The 17,741-nt window shown below is 49.4% G+C and overlaps 1 protein-coding gene across 1 annotated transcript in view; it reads left to right on the top strand.

Moving 5' to 3' along the window:
- HID1 (HID1 domain containing) overlaps positions 1 to 17,521 on the top strand; it is a 39,503-nt gene extending 21,982 nt beyond the window's left edge. Inside the window, exons 5-20 of the mRNA XM_065416097.1 lie at positions 288 to 394; positions 959 to 1,075; positions 2,703 to 2,925; positions 3,665 to 3,721; positions 3,830 to 3,970; positions 4,954 to 5,044; positions 5,614 to 5,765; positions 7,137 to 7,215; positions 7,963 to 8,127; positions 10,028 to 10,255; positions 11,744 to 11,847; positions 13,643 to 13,645; positions 15,723 to 15,803; positions 16,247 to 16,338; positions 16,814 to 16,972; positions 17,458 to 17,521. Of these exons, the coding sequence (XP_065272169.1) occupies positions 288 to 394; positions 959 to 1,075; positions 2,703 to 2,925; positions 3,665 to 3,721; positions 3,830 to 3,970; positions 4,954 to 5,044; positions 5,614 to 5,765; positions 7,137 to 7,215; positions 7,963 to 8,127; positions 10,028 to 10,255; positions 11,744 to 11,847; positions 13,643 to 13,645; positions 15,723 to 15,803; positions 16,247 to 16,338; positions 16,814 to 16,972; positions 17,458 to 17,521 (1,863 nt within the window). The remainder of the gene's footprint in view (positions 1 to 287; positions 395 to 958; positions 1,076 to 2,702; positions 2,926 to 3,664; positions 3,722 to 3,829; positions 3,971 to 4,953; positions 5,045 to 5,613; positions 5,766 to 7,136; positions 7,216 to 7,962; positions 8,128 to 10,027; positions 10,256 to 11,743; positions 11,848 to 13,642; positions 13,646 to 15,722; positions 15,804 to 16,246; positions 16,339 to 16,813; positions 16,973 to 17,457) is intronic.
- Positions 17,522 to 17,741: the final 220 nt, after the last annotated feature.

The raw sequence follows: 17,741 nt of genomic DNA on the forward strand, positions 1-17,741 counted from the left end.
TTGCACTTGAACTTCTCCGTACTGAGAGCAATCCTGGTGTGTGGGAGAGAATGTTGCATAATGGATCACTTGATGATTACCGGTTCTGTTCATTTCCTCTGAAGCACCTGGCATTGGGTGGGATCGTGTGTTGGGGAGGGGATAATACTTCAAACAATTAAGAGTAACGTATGTTTTGACTCGTTAGCACCATGGCTCCCCCAGTACAGGCATCTTACAGCATTCCCCAGTGGGCTGTTGACTCAAGCCTCTGCATGCCGGAGCTCTGACCTTTCTCCTCTCCACAGGACACGGCGGAGGATATCCACTCTATTGACAGCTGTGAGTACATCTGGGAGGCTGGGGTGGGCTTTGCTCACTCCCCCCAGCCCAACTACAACCATGATTTAAACCGGTAAGACAGTCCAGAGGTGCAGGGCAATGTGCTAAGGCTGTATGTGGTGGGGCCCTGATGGAGATTCTCATGGAGCTGGGATCTGCTCATTTGCTTCCCCAGGTGTCCAGGGTTGTCATTTGCTATGGCAAGGGGGGCAGTTGTCCCACCAGAGCTCGGTTTGCCCATGCCCTAGACTTTTCATAAGTTTATGTCTTCCACTCTCTCCCTCCCCCGCCACTCCCCTCTGCGACTGGGGTTGCTGAGTGGCGTAAAGCTGTTGAGGGGAGTTGGTGGGGATGCCTGGAGGGCGGGGCAGGTTCTGTTCTGTGCAGTGGGGGCGGTTACCTGGATTCCAGTGTGTTAGCTGCTGGGTGGCCCAATTCACCGCAGACCCACCGAGAAGGGTTCTGTGTTGCTGAGGATGAGACTCCCTTAAGTGTCTGTTGCAGGTGAGAATGGTGGCTGTGTGTCTGGGGTCTTAAAAGGGTGTTTCCAGCTGGCTTGGAAATAGCTGTCCAAGGATGCAACGGAGGACTCTCTACCCAAAGGACTCCAGGACTTGTCCTGCTTTTCCTCTTTCAGGACAGAGCTGCTGAAACTCCTGCTGACGTGTTTCTCGGAGGCCATGTACCTCCCCCCCTCCTCGGACAGCAGCAATGCCAATCCCTGGGTGCAGTTCTTTTGCTCCACAGAGAACAGGTGAGAGGGAGAGAGGGCAGGTAGCAGATGCTTTGGGGTGGGGGAAGGGGATGAGTTCTGCTCCCAGCTCCTCTCCCCAATACACAGGGTAGTTTATGCAGCGTAGCAGGCTTAGAATTTGCTCCCCTAGGCTGGGCAGATGGTGGCTGTTTTCATGGCACATCCTTGTCATGTGACTCTGTTCCCTACCTCCTTCTCCATACTTGGCCCGCTTCATCTACCTTACACACAATCACCAGTGTGAGTTAGGTCAGTATTATCCCTGTGTTACAAGTGGAGAAACTGAGGCACAGAGAGGTGATGTGCCTTGCCCCAGACCCTGGAGGGAGTCTGTTGCAGAGCTGATTGGGTAGGACTCAAGCATCCTTGGTTCTCAAGCCTGTCTCCAATGACTAGGCTGTCCTTTTCCCTGCCTTGGTTCCCCACTTCTCCTCTTTATTAATATGGGCACCTTGTTAGTTGTAATGAGTATAGTGCCTGGTTTGCTGCATTTGGTTGTAGGGGAACACTGCCCCCTACTGGCTGAGCAATGAATCTCTTGTGTGATTATCAATCCGCAAAATGACAGTTGGCTGTTTCTTTGATGCTACATTTCACAGGCCGAAGGAGTCCAGCTTCATCCCTCTGTCTGGAGTGCTTCAAGAGTTTCTTATGTTTTGTGTGTGTATTGCTTTAATTGGAGAAGGGTGCTGCATTGACAGCCCTGGAGGCTGAAGTCCTTTACTGGGTTACAGAACAGGCAACCCCTCCCTCCCCCCCCAGACAGGACCACCACAAAAGTCCACTATCCAACACCACAGCTCTGACCTGGGAGGCCATTTAGGAATCAGACTGGAGATCAGTTTCCATGGCCCATTAAATCCTCAGCCTCTGCTGAAACTGACAACCCAGTTGTCAAACGGGGGGTGGAGGTGGGGGATGATTTTTGTGATGTACACACTTGTCTTTGGGAACTAGACTGAGACCTCCAAACTCATTCCACATAGGCCTCCAAACAGCCATCAGTAATACCTTTTTATTTGCTGTGGACTTGAGCTGGATTTGAACCAATAATCTGCTGTAGAGGTGAAAGGCTCAGTAAGTCATTGCCAGATCTCTGAGCCAGTTGTCCTGCATGGTAAAGACTTAAATTGAGAGCCTGCCCTGTCTTTCTTACCCACGCTCTGTCTGTGAGGCCCATATTCTGACTGCTGTGTATACACTGTTATAAGTGACTCCTCCCCCACCCCACACACCTGAATATGGCTGTGTAGATTCTCAAGCTAAGCTGGTGGTTGTGCTCCGCATAGGAAGCCTGCTTCCTTTTGGAAGGGCATTGATCAGGGTATTGTGTGTGCAGAGTAAGTACCTCCTGCAACCTCTCTCTGAGGCTATGTCTACACTACAGCAGCTACAGCGGTGCTGCTGTAGCACTTCTGGTGAAGACAGTCTCCCATCGGTTTAATAACTCCGGCCTCTGCGAGAGGCAGTAGCTGTGTTGGTGGGAGAAGCTCTCCTGCTGACATAGCGCTGTCCACACCTGCGCTTAGGTCAGTGTAACTTGCGTTGCTCAGGGGTGTGGATCATAAGTTATACTGGAGTAGTTTGTAGTGTAGACGTAGCCTAAGTCTCTGGAGTTCTCTTGCAGGCATGCATTGCCGCTCTTCACCTCGCTCTTGAATATCGTCTGTGCCTACGACCCAGTGGGTTACGGGATCCCCTACAACCACCTGCTCTTCTCCGACTACCGGGAGCCCCTCGTGGAGGAGGCGGCCCAGGTGCTGATCGTCACTTTGGACTACGACACCTCCACCAGCTCAAGCCCCACAGTGGATGGCACCACTACCGGCACCGTCATGGATGATGTCGATGTAAGTTACACCAGGTTCCTCTCTCGCCCTTGCCCCCCCGTCTTTAGTGTCTTTGCAGCAGATCTTTTTTCTAGGTCTTTCTGATGCTGCCTCCTCTCTACCAAGGGCTTCTCTAGACCCATGCTTGTGTCTCGTCCCAGCTAGGACACTCTTTCTCATATCCTACAGTGCAGGTGTGTGGATGGGTAATGCTGGTGAGTGATGCCAGCAGCCTCAAGTCCCTGAAGGCTGCAGTCCTCTCTTTATATACAGTACAGGTCTCCCCATGCTGACCTGAAGAGGCCCTCTTTAAGGCTACAGAGAAGTCCAGTCCCTCCCCATGACCCCGTTTGGCCTTTCTGCTCCTCTCTTGGGCCAATTGAGGTGGGGTTTATGCTGTGGACACTTATCTACTAGGGCCCAGTCTGACACAGTCCAACCTATTTCCCATAGGCCACTGAACAGCCATCAGGTGGGAATGACTTTGGTCACAGTGACTTGTAGGTGAAAGTCCCTTACCCCGTTCCCAATACCATGAGCCATCCGGTCTCCTGGCATTTAGAAATGGAAGTATTTGAGTCACTCACTGAGACGCTGACAATTGGAGAGCTGATGCAAGTGTCACTAGCCCACGGCCCCAGTTGGTGGTGGTGGTTTGGCTGGTGGTGATGGTGAGCATCCCCTTGCTGTGTGCTTACACTTGGCTTCCCGAGGAAATTCTGTTACTTATACAGGGTTCTTAAATTTTCTTTTAATGCAGCCTCCAGGGCCAGACAACCTGTTTGTGAATTATTTGTCTAGGATACACAGAGAGGAGGTAAGGAGCTCGTTCATTAAGACCCTTCCTGATTGATTTCCTGTATATTAGGCTAATCCAGGCCACCACACATTGGTGTTTCTTTACCCTCTTGGTTGTGTGTCCCAGGACTTCCAGTTCATCCTCAAAGGAGTGGCACGTCTGCTTTCGAACCCACTGGTCCAGACCTACCTGCCAAACTCAGCCAAGAAGATCCAATTCCATCAGGAGCTCCTTGTTCTCTTCTGGAAACTCTGCGACTTTAATAAGGTGCAGATAAATTAGCATTGTGTGGGGAGGGAGACAGACATCATGAGTCAGTGCTGGAATCAGGAGGTGGGGATAGAAATGGGAGAGGGGCTTGGTGACCTCGGAATACAGAGGGTTTCTGGGGAGCCCCGAGCTTGTGCCCAAAGATGGGTCTTTTTACTAATGAAATTTCAAGTGTTTAGGGGTGAGTGTGTGATGTTCGTGGTTGGTTGAGCTGGCCCCTGCTGAGAGATTAGGGGTGATCACGTGACATAGGAGCTCTGGCTGTGCTGACACCTGGAAAGTGGCTAGGGGTGATTACATGAAGCATGACCTCTGGTTGCATTGGCCCCTGCCCAGCAGTTAGTGGTGACTACATAAACCATGGAGCTCCCTGATGAGCAGGAAGACGTGAACATGTGACTTGCTGTGCCGGTCCCTCTGAGGGGTTAAGGGTAATCTTATGACAGCTGGGCTCTGACTCCTCTGACCAAGGACTAGGGTGAAACCCAGAGCAGTGCGTGAAAAAATTCTAACAAGATTTTAAAAGTAAAAGGATTAAATCCCCATGAGACGGAAGGGCTGGATTGCTCCCACAGAAGCAGGACACATGCAGGCCTGGATGGCTCGACCCAGCAGAGAGGCTGCCCTGTTCCTTTCCTTTCTCATTAACTGGTGGCTGGGATCAGCGACTAAAGAGTCACATTTTAAAAAGCAGCCACTCATTTAGATGCCTCAGATTTTAGGTGCTCATCTTGAGACACATAGAGCCTCCCAGTGGGACCTACAGATCCTCAGTCCCTCTGAAAATCAGGCCCTAGATAACTCAAACTAACAGCCACTTCTGGAAATGCAGGTCTGGGTGTCGGTCTCCTTTTTCTAGCTAGGATGTGAAAGCACCTTTGACTGACTTGTCAGGGCTGATACCAGGACCTCCTACAGCACAGTTTCTGGAGAAAGCAGAACCTGTCTGAGATCACCTTACCTCCTTCCCTCTCTTTCAGAAATTCCTCTTCTTCGTGCTGAAGAGCAGCGATGTGCTTGACATCCTGGTTCCGATCCTCTACTTTCTCAACGATGCCAGAGCAGATCAATGTAAGTTCTATATCGGCTGTTCCAACGCCTTGGGCTGCAGATTCAAGTCTGGAAGGGTATCCCTGATCCTCTGGAGCGAGAGAGACAGACAGTGGGTCCCACTTCTGCTCTCACCCCCCTAGTAAATCAGGAGTTTCTCCACTAAAATTACTATGGTTAAACTGGTGTCAGTGAGAGGAGGATGAGGGCAGGTGTCTGCAATTCAGAGACTTTAGGCCTCCACAAGAATTTCATGGAGGAAAAAATGGGTCCATGCGAATCCTTTGCTATCCTGGGGTCGACCTCAGAAATGTTCTGGACCCCAGGCTGGTGGAAGCAGGAGAGATTTGTTACCTTCCTCTTCCAGCTCCATTCCTGGAGGCAGCAGGAGTTTCTGACAATAGGTTGTTTCCTTGCCCTCCTGTGCTGCTGCAGGAGATGGAGATAGGGTCCTCCCATGCAGAGCCCCTGTATGGGCAGTTCTGTTACATTGTGGTTTCTCCTTTGGTCTCGTTCTGTTTCTTTTCTCTTCTCCCTGCCCTTCCTTCTCCATTGGCCAGCTGGCTTCAGCATTGTGCTTCTTTCTGCAGCTCGAGTGGGATTAATGCACATCGGCGTCTTCATTCTATTGCTGCTCAGTGGGGAACGTAACTTTGGTGTCCGCCTGAACAAGCCGTACTCTGTGCGAGTGCCCATGGACATCCCCGTCTTCACAGGGACGCACGCGGATCTTCTCATCATAGTGAGTATGGCTCTGGCTGGCACTGCCTGCCTCTGCTAGCTCCTGCTTCATCCAGCCACACTTCATCAATCCCCTTCCTGCTTTTACCCTCCGAATGCTGGTACACCCTAGGCTGCCAGCCAGTGAGGAGCCAGAAAGACCTGGATGCCTGTCACTGAAGTGTCTGAGCATTAGTGGGATCCTTGCATCCCACTAAGTAAGCAGATAAGTCTTGCAAGGAGCATGAGAGGAGAGGTTTTGCTAGAGGATGGTTATTCCAAAGGGCAGGGTACTGATGTGGAGGTGGACAGGCATCCTAAAGAAGTGATGGGGTGGGGTGGGGTGGGGTTAGCACCACTGGGGCAGAACTGGTCCTTAGGAAAGGGAAGGATGGTCTTGTGTTTTAAAACAAATGACCTGGAACAAGTCATTTCACTTCTCTGTGCCTCAGTTTCCCCAGCTGTAAAAATGGGGACAATAATACTTACCCCCACCTCATAGGGCTATTGCGCGGTTAAATTCACTCATTGATGTGTCTGAGGTGCTGAGCACCATAGAAATGCCTGTGAACAGAGCCTGTGTACTCTGGCAGCTGGGGCTGAAATCGGCTGCAAAGCCCCATGGTTTCTGTTGTGCTCTAGTACAGCAGAGCGGAGTTTCTGCAGCCACTTCAGGTAGACTTAAAAAATGGAGGCCTGTACTGAATGAAATATGAACATGAATAACCCAATCAGTAAAGTGTCCCCCTTGCTATTTATTTTATATTCAATTAAATTTATTTTATACTGCATCTAAATTTTCAGTGGGCTGCAGACTCTTGTGTTGACAGTGCATTACTGTAATAGAGTCAGGTGGGGGGCAAGATGAAGTTTCTCTCAGCTGGTTAGGGGGCAGTTGAGGCTTTTGGCACCTAGGGAGGCATGGGAGTCAGTTTGAGATTGTGGGATAAGCACATTAACTGGATGTTTCTGCTAAAATTGGCAGTGAAATTGTTAGCTCATATTGGTGTTTAAATGCCATCACTAGGTTTCAGGGTTAACACCTTATTGCGATTACTAGGACAGGTCACACCTCTCTTATTTCAGGTTGTCTGCAGACTTCAGGAAGATGGCACCGCGTCAGCTTGCGCTCAGTTTCTGTTTTTAATGTGCCCTTAACCGTAAGGGCTGGAAAGGAGTCTGTATAAATGAAAGCTTAGACTCTTGGAGCACAAGGCTACAGCAAGGGCTGCATTCCATGCCTGTGTAATTGCAGAGTACACGGGCCCAGCCTAGGAATGAATGTGGTCAGGAAGCTATTAGCATGGGGGTGGGACTGGTATTTGTGAGGATAGTTGTTTCAACAGTGCAGCTGTGCTGGCTCTCCCATTGCTCAAGTCCTTCCTTGCTGTAGGTCTTTCACAAGATCATAACCAGCGGGCACCAGCGACTGCAGCCCCTCTTCGACTGCCTGCTCACCATCATCGTGAATGGTAAGCAGCTCGACTCAGAGTAAAACAGCCTCCGGAGGGAGGGATCTGGGTTTTCCTGGTAATTTGAGTGTAGGAACCTAACTTGCCTAGGTTTGGTAGCATTTGCTGTTCCAGTTTAACTTGTAGCCAGCATAGAAGGTGGCAGCAGTGGTCAGGGCAGGAAGGTGCTGCAGGGGGATTAGCCTGTGCAGCTTTTGGGGTAAAGCCGTTCTGGAAATTCACCACTTCACTGGAGAGGGACCTGTGGAAATGGGGCTGGGTGGAAGGAATGCTGGCCGGAGTTGGATGGCTGTTGAATTAGACCTCCTCCCCCTGGGAGCTTTCCCTGCGGAGGAGGGCGGGAACAAGGCGCCAGAGGGGTAACCTGAACAAGGGCAAAAAGAGCTAAATAAAGTGTTTGGGACAGGACTGAAGAGGTGTAGTACTAACTCTTCTTCAGCAGGTGGCGCCAGTGGTTTTCCGATGAAGGTACTGTATCTGGGTCTGAATTATAGCCAATGATGATTTTTAAAAAAAACCTATAGAGAGAATCTCTCTCTCTCTCTCATCAATTCTGTAGGTTTTTAGAGTGATTTCTGTAGGACCCTGTTGGGTTCATCCCTTTTATATCCCATGAGACTTGTCAATAAGGAGTATGTGGGCAGATCAGTGAGGGCTTACAGCAGGACTTTCTTACCAATTAACCTGCTCTCGCTGATCAGCCTTCTCTCTCCACTCTGCCCATTCCTCCCTCTTCCCTTCCCGTAGTGTCTCCCTACCTGAAATCTCTTTCCATGGTTGCTGCCAACAAGCTGCTGCACCTCCTGGAGGCCTTTTCCACCACCTGGTTCCTCTTCTCCACGGTCCAGAACCACCATCTCATCTTCTTCCTGCTGGAGGTTTTCAATAACATCATCCAGTACCAGTTTGATGGTAAGTGGCTAAAGGTGAGCCAGCCGTGACTTCATTCTGCTGTCTCAGCCCAAGGAGCCTGGGGAGGAATTTCAGAGAAAATGTTGCTCTGAGATACAAACGGTTCACTCTCCTTTGCCCAAGAAAGATCGTGCAGAAACCAGCTAGCAGCGGGCTTGTCTAGATTAGAGAAGTTTGCACTGATGTAGCTACTCTGGTGCTAAGCCCTGATGTAGACACGCCACATTGGTGCAAAATGGGGCTTTGCTAGTTACCAGTACAAAGAAAACCCCTGTACAGACAGGGCCTGAGATGGATGATAGGGTGAGGCAGGATACCTCCCTTGAAGTGTAAGACACAAATGATGGGTACAGTGAGTGTGTGTGAGGGGGGGTGGGAATACCCACAAACATGGCTTAGTGATGGAATCAAACTGCTTAAATTGTTCAGCTTTGTAGGGGAGGGAGGAAAACAGCCTCCCACGTTTTTGTTGCGTTTTTAAATGTGCCTCCTCGCTCTGCAGCTCCGGGTGTGTGAAATGTTCCTCAGTTAGAGGAGAAACTCCTCATTGCTTGGGGAGGAGGTTGAATATTTACTGAACGAGTTCCAGCCCCGTCCACTATTCTGACTTGTGCAGAAATGGAATGAGATCTGACAGCCTCCTAGGGGCTCCTGGCTCTCCTGTTCGGAGTTAGTGCAGTGATTTCAAAAATAAAAAAGAACTGGAAAAGGGAGTGCCATTTTTCTACAAGTGATTGTTTTAACTGATGGAGTTGTGCCCTTTTATAGTGCGTTGTGGTGGGTAAAAACAGTCCAGGATGGGGGTATATGTGTGTGGGGTTGTTTTTTTTTTTTTTAATTATTTTATTTTCCCCTTAGGAATATCAGGCATCTTGACTCTGGTCTTCCCTGTGGTGTTCTGGTTTATTTATTGAATTTTTTTTGGAGGTCACATGTTGTGAGCTCTTAATCGAAGAGGAAGGGATGTTGGGTCATTAACAAAGACATCCTTTCTCCGAAATGTTAACTAGGCACTTGAATTAAATTTGTGTTAGCAGAAAACAGTTTTAAACAGTCTGACCAAAAATCCCTTCTGCTCTCAGTTATTGAAATGTCACTTTCTTGACTCCTGTGATGTCCTCATTTCACTAGTTCTCCAGTCGTCACAGTGAAGGTAAAGATTGTGTCACGGGTCATGGACAGGTTGTGGGCAATAAAAATTCCCTGAAACCCATGACCTGTCTGTGACTTTTACTAAAAATAATAGAGGGGATTCTGAGGGGGGATGACTGAAGCCCGAGCCCTGTGGGGGGAAGAGAGCCTGAGCCCTGTTGTGGTGGTGTAGGTCCAGCACCCACTGCCACAGCGGCTGACGGCTCTGAGGTCCCTGCTGAAGCCCCAGCAGCTGACAGCTCCAGGGTCCCCACTGCAGCCCCAGTGGTTGATGGCTCCAGAGTCCCCACCACCCGCGATGGCTCAGAGCTCCGGATGCCCGCGACTCTGCCCACGGCGGCTGGGAGCTCCAGGTGCCCCTCACCAGCTGACAGCTCCGCCCCCACCACCCTGGGGCTGAAGCTGAAAATGTCACAGCGGTCTCTGGAAGTTACGGAATCCATGATCTCCATGACATAACCTTCATCCAGCCTAGACAGGATCATCCTGTCATGTCATTCATGACATCCAGCCTAGACAGGATCTGAATTTCTCAGATCTTTATATGTCACAAAGGACGCAAGTCCAGTTTTCCTCTTGTGCAGGTTGCCTTTATTGGTGGAGGTGAGGCTTTCTGAACTGCCAGGTGCCCTGCTAATGCACGTTGGGTTACTGTGTTCCCTTTGGGATGCCCAGATTCCTGGTGGTAGATCATGTTCGAGATCTTGGAACCTTTTCTCTCTGCTCATTTTGTTGCTGTGATTCCCAGGGAACTCCAACTTGGTCTACGCCATCATCCGCAAGCGGAACGTGTTTCACCAGCTGGCCAACTTGCCCACGGATGCTCAGTCCATCCAGAAAGCTCTGCAGCGCAAGAAGAAGACTCCAGAGCCCATTTCTCGCACCAACTCCCAAGATGGGCTGTCCATGGAAGGGTCCCGCCCTGCTGCTCCTGCTGAGCCAGGGACACTGAAGACTAGTCTGGTGGCAACTCCAGGTCAGCCTTGGCTCACTTTTACAGTGGGGGGTTGGTGAGGAGGGCCTAGAGGCCTTCTCTACAAGATGTGGCCAGGATTCAGCCTTCGCCTGGGTTTTGGAAAAGTCTAAGGGCTTGTCTATGGGACCAAGTTGCACCAGTGTAACTATATCGGTTTAAACATGATTAAAATCGGCTCAATGTGCAGTGACAGTCAAAAAAGCTAAGAGAATGTTGGGAATCATCAAGAAAGGGATAGATAATAAGACAGAAAATATTGTATTGCCTTTATATACATTAATGGTACGCCCCCATCTTAAATACTGCAATCAGATGTGGTCTCCCCATCTCCGAAAAGATATATTGGAATTGGAAGAGGTTCAGAAAAGGGAAACAAAAATGATTAGGGGTATGGAACAGCTTCCATATGAGGAGAGATTAATAAGACTGGGACTTTCAGCTAGGAAAAGAGAGGACTAAGGGAAGATATGATAGAGGTCTATACAATCATGGCTGGTGTGGAGGAAGTAAATAAGGAAGTGTTATTGAAATTAATAGGCAGCAGATTTAAAATAAACAAAAGGAAGTATTTCTTCACACAATGCACAGTCAATCTGTGGAACTCCTTGCCAGAGGATGTTGTGAAGGCCAAGACTGTAACAGGGTTCAATAAAGCACTAGATAAATTCATGGAGGATAGGTCTGTCAATGGCTATTAGCCAGGATGGGCAGCGATGGTGTCCCTAGCCTTTGTTTGCCAGAAGCTGTTCTGTTCATTCCCTCTGGGGCACCTGGCATTGGCCACTGTTGGAAGACAGGATATTGGGCTAGATGGACCTTTGGTCTGACCCAGTATGGTCGTTCTTATGTTCTAATGGGGCAGAAAGCTGTGGGGACTCCTTTCTCAGGGTAAGAGTGGCTTGATGCAGTTTAGCCTAATTCACTTAAACTAAACTGAAATAAGCCACTCTTAGGCTAGGTCTACACTACCCGCCTGAATCGGCGGGTAGAAATCGATCTCTCGGGGATCGAATTATTGCGTCTCGTCGGGACGTGACAATCGATCCCCGAATTGACGCTCTTACTCCACCAGCGGAGGTGGGAGTAAGCGCCGTCGACTGGGAGCCGCGGAGGTCGATTTTGCCGCTGTCCTCACAGCGGGGTAAGTCGGCTCCGATAGGTCGAATTCAGCTACGCTATTCGCATAGCTGAATTTGCGTATCTTAAATCGACCCCCCCCTGTAGTGAAGACCTGCCCTTAGGCTGAGCGGAGGCTCCACACAGCCTTGGGCCCCAGTTTATTGGTTTGGATTCATGCCTGATGTTATACCAGTGACTCTTGCTCCTGTAGACACAGTCACTCCTTTACCTATATGGGGTGAGGGTTATGGCAAAGGGAGAGCATTTCAGATGGAAACAGAAGTGCAGGGAATTTGTTTTTGGAGGACCTAAAGGATAGGCCAATTCAGAGCTCTTGCTTAGACTTTCTAACTCTCCCTCTGAATTCAGGCATTGACAAGCTGACAGAGAAATCGCAGGTATCGGAAGACGGGACCATGCGCTCCTTAGAGCCAGAGTCTTCACAGTCTCCTTCGGAGGGTAGCCCAGCTGCGGTCATTAGTGACACAGAGTCCTGGAGCGGGGTAAGGCCCTGTGCTCCTCTCCTGCATGGAAAGGTCTGTAAAACAGCACCGAATGGGTGAAAGTCTATGAACCCCGAAGGAGAGGCCCTGACAGGACGGCCTTCGTCCAAGGGGTAAAGTGTATGGTCCTAAGGCAGATTGCAAAGCTATAGAATTTAAAAAAAACCCGTAGCCCAAGGACACTGTGGCATAGAAGCTGCCAGCCTTGCTTTCTCTCCCTACAGGGCTTGACTGAGACTGTCATCTAACGCAGCAGCAGTTCCACTGTTTGTGCTAAGGAGACACTTCACGCTTTGTGAATCACCGTAGTTAGTGCTGGACTCCCAGGCCTTTGTCACAGTGTCGGCCTGCTACTTTCCCGTCAAGAACCACCAAGCTGCACTATTCCAGTTCCAGCAGAGCCAGGCTGCTCTTTTATTGCATGCCATTAATTCTTCAGCCAGCCCTTTCCGTGCAATACTGCAAACCTGGAGGCTCTTTCTCAGGGCACACCTCGTGTGCCGTCATATGGGCCCTCTCCCTGATAGGGAAGGCATGTTTATAGACATGGCTCTGCGTAAGCACTCATTCCTACAGCGGGAAATTCTTCTAAGTTTTGTTATAATCTTTCATTTTAGTTTTCAGGAATTTCTTGCTATTTCATTTTAGCCTGGCGTCCTGCCCCCTGGGGGTGTGAGGCGCTATGGGGGGCGAGGTGAAGAGCAAACCACCCCACACTCATGCTGTAGTGGCAGTTCCTGTCCTGCAGGGCTGGGGTTGGCTCCCCGCTCTCGGTGGTGTGACCTGGCAGTGCCACGTCGCAGTGCCTGGAGCAGGGAGCCGGGCCCAGCCCCACGGACAGGAGCTACAGGAGCTGCCGCAGTGGAGTTTTTGTTTTATGTCATTTGAATAGTTTTTCATTTTATTTTGTGTTGTTTTGCATTTGAGAAAAACATAGTGCTCCTCTTCATTATCCACCATGGTGTTTTGCTTCCCTATGGACATTGCATCTCCGGCAACTGGAGGGCAAGACTATCCCTTGTGCAATATGTGACCTTTCCCCAGCTTCTCTTCTGGGTTCCCTGAGCCTTGTTTGGAATGGCTGGTCAATCGCACCTATATACATTCACCCAGTGTAGAACAGAAGTGGGCAGGGGGCAGTGGTTTGGTTTGGTATGTATGTGTTGGAACCTGCCTAGGGCGAACCTGGTTAAAGTAAAATTAGTATTTGTATTAGTACCTAAGAGCCCTAGTCACGGACCAGTAGCCCTGGATTGTCTCAGCATTGTAATGTGCAGGCTGCTCTTTCAAACACAGGCAACCTCTGCTTAGAGTGAAGCTGTCAAGGCTGATCTCAGCTCTCATTTAAAACAAATCCAGTTTCTTCCCTTTTCCCTTGAGAAATGTAAACTGCTTTCTCGGTCTGAAAGTTTGTCACAGATTTCCCTTAAAGATCACAGGTTATTCATGGCCCTTGTCCCCTCATCCCCATGGCTGCTTGGGACGGGACTTTGAGATGTGTGAAACCTTCCAACATGGGCACCTTGATGGTTGCATAAAACCCAGTCCAATGACCATCATGGGGAGCTCTGCCTAGGCTGCTGCTTATTTGCACTTGGGCTGCCGCAAATTCCCTTTCCCTTGGCAGCTGGCTGCCTACCGCTGAACAACTCATGCATCACAAGATTTAGCAGCTCAAAGGCACCGTTGCGGTCTAATGCACTGAGCAAGTGACCCCTTCTCCTCTAATGACTCTCTCTGTGGCTTTAGTTATACACGGGCTTAGGGGGTCTGATCACATGTCTCAAAAGGCAGGACTGGGGCCATGGAGCCCAACCTTGCAGACACCTACACATGCGAGTAACTATGTGCATGAGTCCGTGGGGACTACTTGCATACCTAAGTGTTAGCAGGACCGAGGCCAAACAGTAGACTTGATGAGATGAGCAGCAAAACCTAGGGAGTGGTGGGGTGAGGAAGGGTCGGGGTTATAATAGTACTGTCACATGGTACTTCAGTTTAGGCACATGCCTGTCTCCATGGATCCACATTGATCTAGTTGGTTCAGACCATCTAAACAAAGTGAGCAGGGAACACTTGCGTAAATCATGTCCCTTTTCTAAACTGGCTATTTCCACACTCTTCCCCCCACTCCCAAGACCCTTAGCCCAGTAGTGTGAAGTTCAATCTCCTGCCCACACTGACTGAGTTAAAGCACTCCATTGAGCGTACTGCAGTGATCTCCTCTTATCAGTGGGAACCATCTCGAAAGCATCTTTGTTTAACATATTGCAGCATAATTCCATCCAACGTCCCCTAAACATGTCAGCAGCAAGTCAACTGCTAGGCGATGGCGGGAAGTGGGGAAGGACTAAGAGAGAGAGAGAGAACGAGGAAGGGGGCCAGGGCAGGTCTGCTAAAACAGGTATTTTTATGAATTTATTTTTAGAAGCTTGATTGAAACAGGATACTGAAGCTGAACCATAAGGATGTTATAACTGCAAACATTGCAAAACTGCCTTATCATTCAGATGTTGAATAGACCAGAATAAATAGAATTCCAGAGAATTGAGATTCCCCCAACTTGTTTTCCTGATCCTCCTGATGCCCTCATCCTATAAGGTGTGGTGCTGGTTTTGGCCCCGAGTCACCAAGTTACTTAAGTAGGTACCTGTCTTTAAGCACATGAGTAGTTCCATCAGAGTCAGCAGGACAAATCTAGGCCTTCATCTGCCAGGGTTCTGTGGAATAAGCTCTGTGCATGGTCACACCTCTGTGGAGGATCAGTGACATTCCCTCTGCCCAGCAGCAGAAGTGAGCCATTCCTAAGTACCAGCACTTCTGTGATTCTGGTTGTGAAGATGACCTGCAGGAACCCACGTAGAGCTGACTTACTGCCTCTGCGAGTATAGATGAGATAATGACCTTAGGAAGTGAGAACTGGTTTCATTAAACTCAGTGGGGAGTGTTGACGCTAAGCCCTAACAGTGACAATATAAAGGTGACTCGCAAAGGAAATTTGGGCTCCTTTTTACCCTATACAAAGAAGACCTGAAATGATTTTATAAAGGGGGTATTTTTCCAGCTTTTTGAATGAGAGAGATTCAGGTCTAGTCTTCTAGGAAAACATGGCAGACTCTTGAGTGACCACAGAACTAGGAGGATTATGACAGCACTAGTCTTGAGGGTGTAAAACCAGAGTAGTTGAGAGGGGAAGAGGTTTGTAATCAGACTATTTAAAACTCTTAGGCCAAGGCTCTCAAAAGTGACTAGTGATTTTTAGGGCCTATGTTTTGGTTTCTCTCTGAAGACACCCTAAAGAGGCCTGGTTTGTTTTTCACAAAGTGCTGCTAACCCAGTCTCAGAAAATTGGGCCTTGTTAAGGTGTTTCAAGTTGGGCACCAAAAAATGGCAACACCCCCAAATCGCTAGTTGCTTTGGCTTCTCTTTTGTTTGTTTAATCCCTGTATGACTCAGACCTTCTTTCCGTATCGGAAAGAAGCAAAACACAGGCCCAAACTCACTTTCCCCCCTCATATAGGTCCCCTTAACTATTCCACTGCTCCTGGGCTTAGTAGCAACATCAAGGTTTGTGTCCAGAGTTGTAACCTTGCCATTTCCTCGTGCAATTTCAGCCCTGGCTAATCTCTCTTTGAACCCAGGCCATTTCACAGTTAAAGGCTAGTGCATTAGACCGAACAGTGGGTAATGAAATGCTGGTGGTGGTACCTTTTCCCTGAGGACCTGGCCAGGCTGCTTTGCATAGTGATTCTCCAGGGTGGCCAGGAGGACGAGACTGTGTTCAGCAGAAAACAGATACTGCTAACTATTCCATGCTCATACTGACTCTGATTGTACATTAATAGGAGGCATTGCAGCCCAAACGGGATCGAAGGCGTCTGTCCAGTGCATCCTTGAGCGGGCAGTGGACGCCGACTTCTGACTGGGTGAGAGGAGCTGGGACAGGGGAAATGCCCGAGGAAGGGGATTGGGCTCGAACTCCTGTTTCTAAAGCCGGGATGTCCCAGCTGCTGCAGATGAATCTCTCTGCAGAGATTTCCACTGATTTGGGGCCTGATCCAAAGCCAGGGGAATGGCTCCCATAGAGTGAGCTTTAGGTCAGGCCATTGGTGCATATCCAGGCTTCTGTACTAATGTGATAGGCCTTAGAGAGAGACCCTAAGTGTGGACAGATCCCTCTCCAGGGATTCCCACTGACTCGCTGTTTATCCCACTAGATACACATCCCTCTTCAGGGACTTCCAAATCTGAATACTCAACATACTGTAAGCAGAGATACTTGAAATGCTAAGCTCTAACATAACCTGTGAGCTGTTCAGACCCTTTTCCATGGGGCACTGATCTCCTTGTGGGGGGGTTTCACCCACAGGTGCTGTCTTGGAAATCGAAGCTGCCTCTGCAGACAATCATGCGGCTCTTACAGGTGCTGGTTCCCCAGGTGGAGAAGATCTGCATTGATAAGTAAGTGTGTTGTGTTATGTAATAGGTGGGAGGCTGCAGGGGTTTGATTGGAGGCTGGTTGTGAGAGGCTAAAGAATATGATGTCATCTGGGAGACAATCTAGGATTTTACCAGGGGTGGACTTGAGTGTATGCTTAAAGCCCAGGAAATCAGGCCTTTAATTCAAGTTCATGTATTTCTTTATCTGGCGATGCGTTCAGCTAGATTTACAACTCCAGCAGATACCAGGTGCTAGAGCTCTCCTCAAGCTTTCTGTTTATCTCGTCACTTACACAATCTCCTCTTTTCAGTGGGAGCAGCTCAGGAGTCAAGTCCACGGTGTGTGTGTGTGTGTGTGTATGTATGTATGTATGTGTATGTATCTGTCCATGCATGGCTGTATGCGTTTACCTGGGTCAGTACTTTCTCCTGCAGCAGATTTCACAAATGGCAATTGACGATGTCCTGGATGCTCACGTTCTCGCTCTCTCTGCAGGGGCCTCACAGATGAATCTGAAATCCTCAAGTTCTTGCAGCATGGCACTCTAGTGGGACTGTTACCTGTCCCTCACCCCATCCTGATCCGCAAGTACCAGGCTAACTCGGGCACTGCCATGTGGTTCCGAACCTACATGTGGGGAGTTATTTATTTAAGGTAAACCAGCTAGATGCAGTCTTAGCCCATCTTTGCCTAGCACTAGCAAGGTTTCGGTGCAAATTCCTAGTCTGTAGAGCAGCCAGCTCTAGACACTCCCTCCCTTAGCCGGTGTAGAGTGCTGGGAGAACTTGCAGCTACTTTAGGACTTTCCTTTTCCAGCAGCGGGTGCTATAGGGAATAGTGTAGACACGCTGGCAGTGGGAGAGCACAACTGCTCCAATGCCTGCATCTCCAAGCAGGAGGTGTTGCGGGGAAATGATGGAGGAGTGCTGCCTGCCTGGGGTCTTGCAGCTCCTCCTGTCCCTGCCTCTGCTCACAGGAGGCACTACAAGGCATTGGGCCAGGAGCTCACAGCTGTTGCATTCTCCTCTTTGCCATGCGGTAAATGTCTCCGTTCTTGTTATCCCAGCTGGCAAGATTTGAGTGCCATCGACATTGGTTTGTTTCATAGTAAGTGACGTGACCGTCTTTTTCTCTTCCAGGAATGTGGATCCCCCCATCTGGTATGACACAGATGTGAAGCTATTTGAAATTCAGCGAGTCTAAGATGAGAGAAGGCACTTACCTCTGATAAGAGAGAAACACTGGAAACAAGGACCTCGCTGTGCGTTGCTCCATCACAGCTATTCCTGCATTTCACAGCCAGCTGAGAGACCAAAAGGACAATCACTTCCATTTACCTACCTGTCATTTGAAGCTTTAATCAGGATCTGCTCAGAGATACCTGCCCCTTAGCCCACCTCCCTTCCTATCCCTCCCCAGGAAC

Source organism: Emys orbicularis, chromosome 13, assembly GCF_028017835.1.
Source record: "Emys orbicularis isolate rEmyOrb1 chromosome 13, rEmyOrb1.hap1, whole genome shotgun sequence".
Classification (NCBI taxonomy): Eukaryota; Metazoa; Chordata; order Testudines; family Emydidae; genus Emys; species Emys orbicularis.